The sequence below is a fragment of the Lampetra fluviatilis genome, chromosome 15 (assembly GCF_964198595.1).
Source record: "Lampetra fluviatilis chromosome 15, kcLamFluv1.1, whole genome shotgun sequence".
NCBI lineage: Eukaryota > Metazoa > Chordata > Hyperoartia > Petromyzontiformes > Petromyzontidae > Lampetra > Lampetra fluviatilis.
The window spans coordinates 619,749-631,840 of record NC_136289.1 but is presented as its reverse complement, the minus strand read 5'-3'; the positions used below and the strand labels follow the sequence as shown (position 1 = coordinate 631,840).

Sequence of the window (12,092 nt, the reverse complement as noted above, 5' to 3'; positions counted from 1 at the left end):
CCTGATCCACTTTGCAAACCTCCTTCCCCTCGCTCGCGTGCCCTAAGGACCCTGGCTAGCTTTGGCCAATTGTGTTGCGTGCAGTAATCAATGACCGCTTACACTTGCAATATGGCGAGGTACAAATACAGGCAAGTTTGGTTAACCGTGGTGTGTGCGGCCGTGAACGTGGACGATTAGTCAAGGTGTACTGGAACAAAAGCTACATATCATAAAATCGGCTACATTGGCAAATGGTGAAGAAATATAGACATCAACATTTACTAATTTTAGGTTGCAGTGGTGAGGAAGGGGACGTCTCTGGGGCCGTGATGAGACGAGAGGGGGCTTGGCAAACATTTGCATCGCTGGCCGTGACCGAGAGGTGGAGAGGGAGACGCGGCAGCGAGGAGTGGTGGTGGTGGTGGACAGAGAGAAGTGGTATGGTGGGCACGGACAAACGAGGGGCGGCATGGGACCGAGACGGAGATCCCAGACTGAAGACCCCCCCCCACGTTGTGGATGGTGATGGTTAATGATGACAGATGATGATGGATGGTGATGGATGGTGATGGATGACGATGATGATGGATGGTGATGGATGACGATGATGATGGATGGTGATGGATGGTGAAGGATGACGATGATGACAGCAGCGCCTCCAAGCGCATTTCGTGACTGTGCTGCGCGGGTGCCGAATCGCGTCGCCGTGGCCTTGACCGCGTCCGTGCCACCCGCTTGCGCCCTCCCGTGTGATGCAGGTTACCACTGGGACACATCCGATTGGCTCCCAGACAAGCTGCAGGACATCGAGGAGGAGATTTGCCACTACCCGGCGGAGCTGCCGGGCTACTCGGGACAGGACGCGCTGGAGCACGACTACTACGCGGGCGGTTACGACATCGACAGCGACTACCCTCCCCCGCCGGAGGAGGACGACTACCCGGAGCACACGGGCAGCCTGCCCCCCCCGCCGCCCCCCAGCTACCGCCTGCCCGGCGGGCCGGCCGCGGGCGGCGGCTCGTGGCCGTACCGGCCTCCGCCGGGCGGGGCGGCGCCGGCCTTCGACCCCGCCTACCCCGGCTCGTGGCCCACGCGTCCCTACTGCGGCTACGGCGGCGGGGGGAGGGCGGCCGTGGCGCCGCCCCCGCGCACGGACGGTGGGGCGCGCCCCGCCGCCCGTGCCCCGGCGCGGCGGCCGGCGCGAGGGGACGCCGGAGGCGCGCCGTGCCGCCCGTGCCCCGAGCGCTTCCGACCGTGCCCGCCCGCTCGCACGTCCTTCTCGGACGTGTCCGCCTGCTCCGAGCCGCGCGATGACGCGCCCGACCCCGAGGACTACGAGAGCCTGGCCGAGGTGCGGCTGGGCGACGTCTACATCCCGGACATGGCGAGCGGCGGCGGCGACGGCAAGCAGCACACCGTGGTGTGATTGCGGCGGTGTGATGACGCCGCGACGCTCGTGCTTTGCAAACCAACCCCAAGGGCTGTGATTGGCAGAGGAGGCCAAACGCACTTTTCCAGCGAGCCCAGTTCAGGCGTGGCCAAGTGGCCAAATTCAGTTCATTGAAAATCTCGTTCGTGTTTGAAACAACGTTAACTTTTGCAGTTTTTTGTTTAAATGGTAAACATTTTAAATCAATATTAATCGGTCAATCTGGTGGTGTTACCATATCTGATCTGGGCCCTCAGGAAGAGTGGTGCTGCTCTATCCCACATCTCACAGATTTGTCTGTCGCCGTGACTCCACGCACGCGTGCTACCGCACCAGCATTAGGGTGTTGCATTCTATACGTCGCCACAGCAAATCCATTGGGAAACTAATTTAATATTTTCATCATTTCTGAAAACATTGCCCAAACACGTGTACTAGAACATGCAGGCTCGGTGTTCCTGCTCAGCGAGTGGTCAAGGTGGGTGGCTTTGAATTGCTGTACGGGGAGGGAGGGGCGTGTCTCACACGTGTGCATACACACGCGCACACCGCACGGTGCCAAGTGTCACCCTCGTAACACCACCTCCACCCCATTGCCTCGCAGTAACGCGGTCCATCTCCCATCGCACCCTGTAAATGTCACAGCGTTGCATTGATGCTTCGTGTGTGAAGCCTGCACAATATCCCTCCCCACGCAAGCCCCCGGTGCAACGTTTGATACACCAGCCTCTCCCGTACACCCCTTTCCTCAACTCTCGTGGCCGCGTTGGAATGGAGCCCGACCCGGATGAAAGGGGGGTTTTTCAGTCGGCACATCGTACCAATGAATGTAGTCCAAACCTTTCACAATCGACACAGCACACAAGTCTTTTGAAAGCTATGTCGAGAGCCGTGGGTGCATGGTGGGAAGCACAACATCCATGCGGTTACCAAACTGCACTGCACGACGTGGATTGGTTGCTGCCATCGGAATGGTCAGAAACCCGAGGATAAAGCTTGATGATAAAACCGCAAGCGCCATTCTTATACTCGATCGATAGGAACGTCGTGGATGCGAGTCTAATCACTTTATTGTCGTAGGATGAAGAGTCCCACGCATTTCCTTCACATTTGGTACAGTTGTGTTATTCCAAAAGTAATTAAAAGTGACATTGCTGATGAAGGGCCGTGGGCTCGGCGGTGTGAGCCGCCGCGGTCGTGCGGGATTGAGGTGCGACGAGTCCGAGTCTCGGTCGGAACGCCGTGCCCCCCCCCCACCCCCCACCATGGTCCGTCGGGCCTCCTGCCACAAAGACGACGGCCGCGCGGCTTTCCGATTTTAGCCGCTCAACCTCCTCCTGACGCAGCGCCAGCTTGCCGCTCGGTGGGCCCGTGCATCGGGCATCCTGATCACGAGTTTGCGTGCGACACGAAGAGGTGGGGGGGGGGGGCTCCTTGCGTGATGATGTCCGGGTGGTCATTGATGCGTCGCAGCGGGGTAAATCGTTCGCGCTGCGATTCGAGTCCAGCACCACGATCTCAACTCTGACGCGGTCACATTTTACATTGCCAACATCAGAACTGGGATCTGCGTTCGAAGTGGTTGTTAGCCCCCTTTTCACGTCTGTAAAAATCAAGTGAGGATCCTCTAAGCCAAAACAAGTATTCTGCCCATGTCTAATTTTCCGTGAAATGCAAGCTTTGTGCCCAGCTTTTCAAACAGGAAACACAGAGGTGTGAGATCCCTCTGACAGGCGAGCTGACATCTACACAATGATCGTTCTCGTACAAAATTGGCAACGGTCCTATAATTGCACAATTAAAAACACAGCCAGCTTAGCTGCCCATCTAAAGCGACGTTGGTGTGCATGTGAGGGCTGCAATCCTCCACCCACAGCCGCCTCGAAGCGTCAGTGACTTGTTAAGTAGCTTTTGAGATGGTCGTTTCCTCCGTTCAGGTTTTATAGTAATTCTCATTGGATCTGATTGCCCCATTTCCTTAACGGGATCATTGTGAGTGCAACATTTGAAGGGGGGCGGATGTGGAAACTGAGCTATTGAGATGACGCCAAATGATCACATGCAAGCGTGTGATTTTTCACCAACGAAATACATGGGTTTTTTTTGGAATGGGATTGTTCACGGATGTTGAATTTGGGTTCCTAAACCTCTCTACAAGCTGGTAATGCTGATTCAACTGTGAGTCCGACAGATGGCAGGTCAAATTCCATACCAATCAATTTCCTTCAGATGCTGTTATTGTGCTCGTGTGACGTAACCAGATTCACATGGGGCAGTGATAGACAGAATTCAGCAATGCCATATATTTATTTTTTATTTGCGTTTCTTGCAGAAATGACAAATATGAATGCAACCTTTTTCAAGCCTGAAGCATTGGGAAAAATAATTAACTTGTTGACATTTTTACTCCCATTCTTATGTTTCCTAATCTTTGGAAAAGACGTCCCATCAGTTCCTATCGTCTGTACCTTATGTAAGACCACAACGCAATAATCGCAGCATTAATCGACATTGCAAGCGGTGGTGTAGACTCTGACGGTCGCGGTTTTCAGTTCATCCTTTCAGTTGTGTGTTTTGTTTTAGTCGCTGTTCTTTGTATTAGTTAGCTGCTCATCGAGAAGCAACGTTAAAATTGAAAACACGGTTTTTTTTATTTTCATACATTCCCAAAGAGCAATGCACCGGTAATGGGTAAATGTAATTTAAACAACTTCCCAATGACAACCCTTGGACATTAGCTGTACTAGCGTTCGGAGTTTGTGTGAACATGCATCACCCAACGAGAGGAGTGGAGCAATGAAGCTGTGGCTGTGGGGTGGGGGGCTGCCCGCGACGAGGCTCGCACTGCCCGGCCGTGGAGTCGTCGGTACGAGCTCTCGTCCCCAGCACTGTGTCCGTACGAGGGGAACGAGAGCGTGGTGGCGTTTTTATACATTTTTTATTTGTACGTTTTCTTTTTACACGAGTTCCACTCACCCTTACAATTAACAACAACAACAACAAAAGTGATGTTCGTATCGAGGGTTAGGGATTTGTCCGTTGTAATTTTATGCAGGTTTTATTATTCTTAAAGTTAAACCACTCATCGTATTTAAGCTTCCGCCGTGAGGGGCCTGCGATGCCCCCACTCCCACACCCACCCGCGTGGCGGGGCCCCGTCTCACACACACTCACCCAACACTCACCCACCACTCGCCCACCACTCACCCACCACACACTCACCCACCACTCACCTCCTCCGAGCCTCTTCCTGCGTTCTTCCTAATTGTGACAAATGTGAATCGGCATTTCCTTAAGATATTTTTGTTTCTAAAAGTTAGACTTTAAAATTTTCAATTTGTGTTTTTTTTGAAGATGTGAATATTTGAAAGGCAGATCTTTTTTTCATAGGCAGATGACTGTAGCGTCTCGTTTTTACAAAAAAAAGGTTTTCTGCCCACGCCTCCCCCGATTATCCTCAATGTAAAATAAAAGTATTGTAACTCATCCGTCGATATCGCTGTCGTGTTTCGTGCAAAGTGGCCTGTGGCTGCGCAATGCTCCGCCGTGTCCCTGTACAAGCAGGCGGTGTTGGGGGGGGGGGTTTGCAGGGGACGCGCTCCCCGTTGTGTTGCCGCGCCACCTCGGCATTTTCCAAGCCCCGCTTCACCTCCACGTGACCGATGAGTTGTGCAAACATTAATTTTATCCGCCATCGTGCCGGATCTCGAGGTTTTCTCGCTGTAGGCGAGGCTAGAGGCAGGGTGGCGAAACACTCGTTCAACTTGGGTCAACATTCTCATTCATGGCTTTGGGGTGCTACGGTGGCGAGATGTTAACGACCTCACCGGATATACAGGAGGTCGTGGGTTCAATCCCGACCCGGACGCCTGTATATTTGGAGTTTGCCTGTTCCCCCTATGGTCGCGTGGATTTTTCTCCTGATCCTCCAGTTTTTTCCTTCGCATTTTAGAATTAACATGCATTTCGAGTATTTGGCCGCTAGAAATTTCTATGCGTTGAGCTGTCATTTGTGGCCAGGTTGCTTCTGAAAAAGAGTTATATAGGTCAGTGGGCCTTACCTGGTAAAATAGAAAGTTTCTGTAAAATTGTCAGGAAAGATACACGTATTCACCATGGAAGTGGAAAATGATGGCAAGCTACCATTCCTGAATGTTTTGATCGGGAAGAGACCTGATGGCTCGTTGGGACACTGGCTACAGGAAAGCCACCCACACGGATTCCTATCTAAAGCCTGATTCCCACCACCATCCAGCCCAGAAGAATACCCTCTTGAAAACACTACACCATAGGGCTCGTTGCATCTCCGACCAGCACCACTTAGCCAGTGAGCTTGAGCACGTATGCCAGGCTCTCAGGAGGAATGGATATTCTGACCGCACAATTCACAAAGCTGCATCCCCAACCATGGGTAGAGAACCATCTGAGGACCCAATCAAAGCCATCACCTTGCCATACATAGCAGGGGTCACCAAAAGGATTTCCAAAATCTTGAACAAACACAAGATCCAAGTTCGGTGTAATACATTACCCAAAATCCCTGATTTGATCCCATCGGTGAAGGATGCGATTCCGGACATGCAATGTCGTGGTGTCTATAAGCTGAGTTGTGTCTGCGACAGCAGTTACATTGGTGAAACGAAGCGACATGTCTCAGACCGGGTTCGCGAACACAAAGCGGATTTGAAACACGGCAGAACCAACACCTCGGCGGTGGTGGATCATTGTTTCAACGCTGTGGGCACACATGACATTGTTTTCTCCGAGACCAAGGTGCTCTGCAAACCCTCGGGCTACCATCAGAGATTTGTTCATGAAGCCATCCAGATATACAAACACAGACAAAGCTTTAATCGAGAAGATGGATTCAGATTGAGAAATCATTGGAAGGACGTGATAAACCACGTCAAGTTTTAACTGCTGTGATTCTCACTCTTACACCCATGCTGTTTTCGTTTACTAATTCAAGCTCATTGACATGCTAATTTATCCAGCCCCCACCCATCCCTGCACGCTGCACCACCCCCCCCCCCCCCGTGCCTATAAAAAGCCACAACAGCAGATCATTATTTCTCACCTAATGATGGACGCTTGTGTTGCGACTGAAACGTCGATTATTTTTATATCTATGTGACTTTACCGAAAGAACCAGAGAGTAAAGATACACGTATTATAATTTCTGCAAATCTTAATTTGATATCTTGATTATAAGATGTCCAAATAAAATGTAAAAAAATGTGAGTGCAGTATTGGTCTATGTGCCAAATCGTAGACTCAGATTGATGAAACATGAAGCTCAACCTTGGTATTTTCAATCTCAGGTCTAGAAAATGTGTTCATGGAAAAGTGCCGGTTTCAAAGTCGACAACAAGCATGGCTTCCGTGGAGAAAGTACCGACACGAAGCCACTGCCGCCACTGCCAGTTACTCTGGACATTTACAAGTCACCTCCAACTGAAAAGACCAACACGGTTTTGTAGCAGTGCCGGATTAAGCTAGTGCGGGGCCTGCAGCATATGTTATAAAGGAGCCCTAAATAATAATAAAAACACGTAAATATTAAAACACTAATTTTTTTACTTCCAGAGTAAAGTAATTGTATTTTTAATTTTCTATACAGCCAGATGATTAATACGACAAATCGCTAACCTTAAACACCCAGTCGCTCGTAAAAGTTGAAGGCAGCATAGTACTATAGTAATAGAACAAGTGCAGAATCACTGAACCGGAATTGATAGCTTGAAAGCATTTAGCGCGGGGCCCTTGAAAGTGCGGGGCCCATAGCATATGCTACTTTTGCTCCTTGGATAATCCGGCACTGTTTTGTAGCCTCCTCAACCTGGACTTATGAGCCACCGCCAGTGTCAGAAGGCCTTGTGCGTAAGGTGCGTGAGGTGCGTGGAGTGAGGAATCAAAATATACCCTACATAAAATCTTGACTTAAAGCTTTCGTGACTGCAAGAATTAATGGTCTTTGAGTCTTTCGGTAAAGCCACATAGATAGAAAAAATAATAACATCACGACGTTTCGATCGCAACACAAGTAATCGTCATCAGGTAAAAAAGAGGGGGAAAGCTGCTGAGGCAGGCTGTTTATAAAGGTTTAGAGATGGGCGGGGCAGCTAATGTTAATGTAAGAGAGGTCTCCGGAACCGTCAGTAGGTCTACCCCAATCAAAGAGCTGTTTACAAAGGTTTAGAGATACTTGTAAATGTAAGCACGGAGCGAGCTAGGAAACAGCCATCGCCACATGGAGGTGGAAAAGGATGGCAAGCCGCCATTTACTAACACAGCTAATGGTGGCTGTGTTAGTGAATGTGTGGTGCCACAACCGCAGAACAACTCCGCAAGCGCCGTGACTCCCTCATGGCCCCCACACTAAACACACCACCCGCACGCAGCGCACCCACGTAGTGTCCTGGCGGGGCGTTGCCTGGCACATCAAGTTTTAATCCGAAGGTCCCCAAGGGGGAGAGTCCCACGGTTTCCCGGTGACAGGAGATTGGCCGACCCTCACAGGACAGGTGACATTGCGGTGCCCCTAAATTGGCTTAAAATTGTATGGGCGCAAAAAGAAAATGTTCCCTGGGCCAACCGCAATGAATTATACACAACATTGGGGGGAGGACGGAGGGTGGAATATTAGACATAAAGAGCAGACCCTAAGACGCGAACTACTGGGCACGGGAAAACAATGAGGGGAGCAAGGAACCCTGAGCAAGGGACAATGGGTGGGGGCGTAACGGACGCTCCAGGTGAGGGCGGGGCATCAGTTGTAAATCGAAAGGTGATTGGCTGCGCGACGCGACGCCCCCTGTGCCTTTGAAGTTGAGAGTATAAAGGTGGGAGCCCCGGGACGATTGGGGCATTTGTCTTCAACCTCCGGGTCATCACGACCCACTCGCTGTCTGCCGTCCTGCCTCTTCAAGCCGCTCACAGCATCCGTGTGATGCCAGCGAGTGCTGCTGCGAAACAGTGATTGGGCAAGTCTTCTCTCGTCCTCCTCACTCCGACTCTCGCAGCGTCCGTGGGACGCCGCGAGTCCAGTTTCAAGGTACATGGTAGGACGTTCGAGTAGCTGGCTTCATAGGCAGAGTTACGCGAGACCCTCCTCGCAAAATATTCCTCCTCCGGGTAATGCGTATTGGTGCCATCAATAAACTCTAGTACAGAATATCGGTGTAGTGTGATTTCTGGGTGTGTGGGGAGAACCTCCGCATAGCGTCTGATCTGTGTGTGGCGCGTGTGCGTGGGGAGACGGGGTGCCCGGCGTGAGCGTGAGCGCAGGGCTGCAGCGTGGGGGTGGTGCGAGTGAGTTGAGCGTGAGGCGCGCAAGGCGCGTGTACTGCAGCATTTACGGCCGCCGGCGTTTGCGCGTGCTTGCACTCGCGTGCGTGTTTACACGGCGCGCTTTACGCAGCGCGTTTGCACAGTAGAAATCGCGTTAACGGTGAGGCGTGCCCCATAGTCCTATCCCCGCTGTTCCGCTAGCCATTCGCCTCTATTTGCACAGCGGATTAAGGCTTATCCATGGGGGGGAGGGGGGGTGCACATTCATACCGCCGCCGTTTCTGGTGATTAGCGCTCGGCGGGTAACCAGAACACAAGCAGTGAAAATGCAAACAAAAAGAGACAACTCTGATAATGATATGCACTGTCCTTGAAATTGATTGGTCCACACCCGAGACGGCTTTTCTTAGAGCCTAGTCTCCACTGGTGTTGGACCAGATGACGCCAAGAGGCGTACAACTCAAAAACAGCGCACTATCAGAGTATTGAGAGCTCGGGGTAAGCAATTACATTGAGACCTCCTTTGCCAGTAGCAAGATATAGTTTTCATTTTGACTGCATGTGTTGTGGTTATTGCAAACATGATCCCTTGTATAAAGGTGTCAGTTTTGGTGCCAGATAAAAGGGTAAAACCCTATTACTATATCTTGCTACTGGCAAAGGAGGTCTCATAACAGATTTTATGGCTTACCAAAATCCATAAAGAAGGTACACCACTCCGTCCTATCGTCTCCACCATTAGCTCACCCATCTACAAACTAGCCCGATTTCTGTCTGAGACCTTGCAACCATTCACTGGTAAGACCACCTCAGCTGTACTTAACTCAACTCACTTGATATCTTCAATTAAGGACATCTCACTATCTCCAGGTGATTTGCTTGTCAGTTTCGATGTGGTATCTTTGTTTACCAAAGTTCCTGTGCCTGACACCATTGCAATCATTGAAGATTTGGTCCAAACAAGGACTGAATGCTGATGTACCGGCCATGGTTAGACACTGCCTCACCAACACTTACTTCACCTGGAATGGAACATTCTACAAACAAGTTGAAGGTACCCCAATGGGTTCTCCAGTTGTAGCCAATGTTTTCATGGAGAAATTAGAGACAGATGCCATCCAGGCATCCACCCTATGTCCTTCCTTGTGGAAGAGATACGTAGATAATACGCTCGTCATCTCGCCACATGGTCTACCAGCTCTGGACCAATTCTTCAACCACATCAATTCCATATGTAGTGGCATCGGGGGATGGCACTGCATGACACATAAGACCGGCCTGTGTGTGAAGCAGGGGACACGCTGCTTACACCACACACATCACGGCAGTTGTGCGACATTGCACTCCGTGTGCAGGGCCAACCCTCAAGGCTAGGGGGCAAGAGCACCTGGAGCGGCGCAGGGGTGACAAGGGGCAATGGCACTCCGGATGAACCCAGAGGGCTAGTGTGGGGCTGGGGGACCCCGGGACCGGTTCCAGATGCCTCGGGAAGGTTCGAGAAGGGAGGCGTGCCTAGGGGCGGAGGAAGCCCCGGGACCGAGTATATAAGCCGGACACCTGAACAGGGTCCGTGGGTTGTTGTTGCTCACCTGAAGACATGGAGACGTCTTCCTGAAGAAGAAACTGAAGACAAGACCTAGACTCGAGTCGGTGTCCCGGCTTGACAGCCTTCCCCAGTTGTGTTAGGGCTAGTTAGCGCGGAGAGATTACCTCCCTAAGTTACCTGGTGGAAGGGGCAGCTCCTACCCCTTTGTGTTAGGGTACATTGTAGTAATAAACGTGTTGCCTCCAGAGACGCCTCGCTCTCCACTTATACCCACTACATATACACCCAGCAATCAAATTCACCATGGGGGTGGAAAAGGATGGCAAGTTACCATTCTTGGAAGTTTTAATCGAAAAGAGATCCGATGGCTCAATGGGACACTGTCTACAGGAAAGCCACCCATACGGATGCCTACCTACAACCTGACTCCCATCACCATCCATACCAGAAGAATTCCCTCATCAAAACTCTTTACCATAGAGCTCGTTGTATTTACGACCATCACCACCTATTCAGGGAACTGGAGCACGTACACCAAGCCCTCAAGAAGAATGGATATTCAGACTACACAATCCGTAAAGCGATCACCCCAACCGTTGGGAAAGAAACATCTGAGGACCCAATCAAAACCATCACCTTGCCATACATAGCAGGGGTCACCAAAAATATTTCCAAAATCATGAACAAACAGGAGATCCAGGTACGATTCAACACAGTACATAAAATTTGTGAATTTATCCCATCTGTGAAGGATGTGATCCTTGACATGCAATACCCCGGTGTCTACAAACAACAAAACTTTACCTCCCCAACCAAGCCTTCCACAGCACAAGTGTGCAATCGCAGATCACTAACATGGCTGCAGGGAGTAGCAAAAGACCTAGCATTCTAGTGTGGAGACAGAAGTCTGCCTACATAAAATTAATCATGGAAATGGTCAGCAAGTGTTGGAGGAGTCGAGGCATCCCAAAGTCAGTGCAATGACGGATCGGGCCATCGTAGAGATCTCTGGATATAGGTAATCCATTAAATATTAACCTGTGAAGATCATAATACAATCGTGATTTACAAACTGCAAGAGGCCAAGCCTGGGAACATTTTCACGAGGACCCAATGGCAATTTAAGTCACCGTGAAAGTCCAGCATTAAGTCAATCAAGTGTCCCAACAATCTAACATGTCCCGAATGGGTAGCAGTAATGTCACATTTAATGGCAGGAAAATTATCCCCATAAAACCCATGCTCACTTTGCACAAGACGGTACTCAGTTTAACAACCTCCAGCGCCCTAATACGTGCTACGTATGTGTAGTGTAATAGCGCCGGCTGGTGCCTAGCAGCGGCAACTGCAGTGGACAAACAGTACACACGCCGGTGAGCATATAGACGGGTGTGTCGGGAGGGCGGAGGAACTGGGGCAAGGGTCACGGAAGACCCCATCTGGAAGCCCCTGGAACCTGCTAGTGGATTCCAGAAGGGAGGCGCGGCCAGGACGGAGCCAGGCCGCGCCGGGAGCATAAAAGCAACTGAGAGCGGGAGCTCAGGGCTACCGGTCGCCGTCTTCGTCGCTGCTGTCTTCGCGAGATATTGAATGGCCGGACAGTTGTTGGCTGTCTCGGTCAGCGCCATCAGTGTTACACGGTCAGGTTTGTGTTTTGGCTAGGCTAGACGACTAGGGAGAGTGCGAGGACGAACCTGTGAAGTGTGAAGGTGTTAATAAAGAAGGTGCCTCCTGGAAACCCTGGTCTCCGAATCACTGACACTACATATGTATGCATGTTGAACGTCTTCCGCACCACACGTAGTCAACCGTGATGATCGCAGATGTGGGGTAAGTACAATAAAC

At 50.9% G+C, this 12,092-nt stretch overlaps 1 protein-coding gene across 4 annotated transcripts in view; it reads left to right on the top strand.

Annotated features, from left to right (window-relative positions):
* Window positions 1-4,897, top strand: part of LOC144936087 (protocadherin Fat 1-like) — a 109,526-nt gene extending 104,629 nt beyond the window's left edge. For all 4 annotated transcript variants that reach the window (XM_078862923.1, XM_078862924.1, XM_078862922.1 and 1 more), the window contains one exon: window positions 741-4,897. In XM_078862923.1, the coding sequence (XP_078719049.1) occupies window positions 741-1,408 (668 nt within the window). In that variant the 3' untranslated portion in view covers window positions 1,409-4,897. The remainder of the gene's footprint in view (window positions 1-740) is intronic.
* The last annotated feature ends 7,195 nt before the right edge of the window (window positions 4,898-12,092 follow it).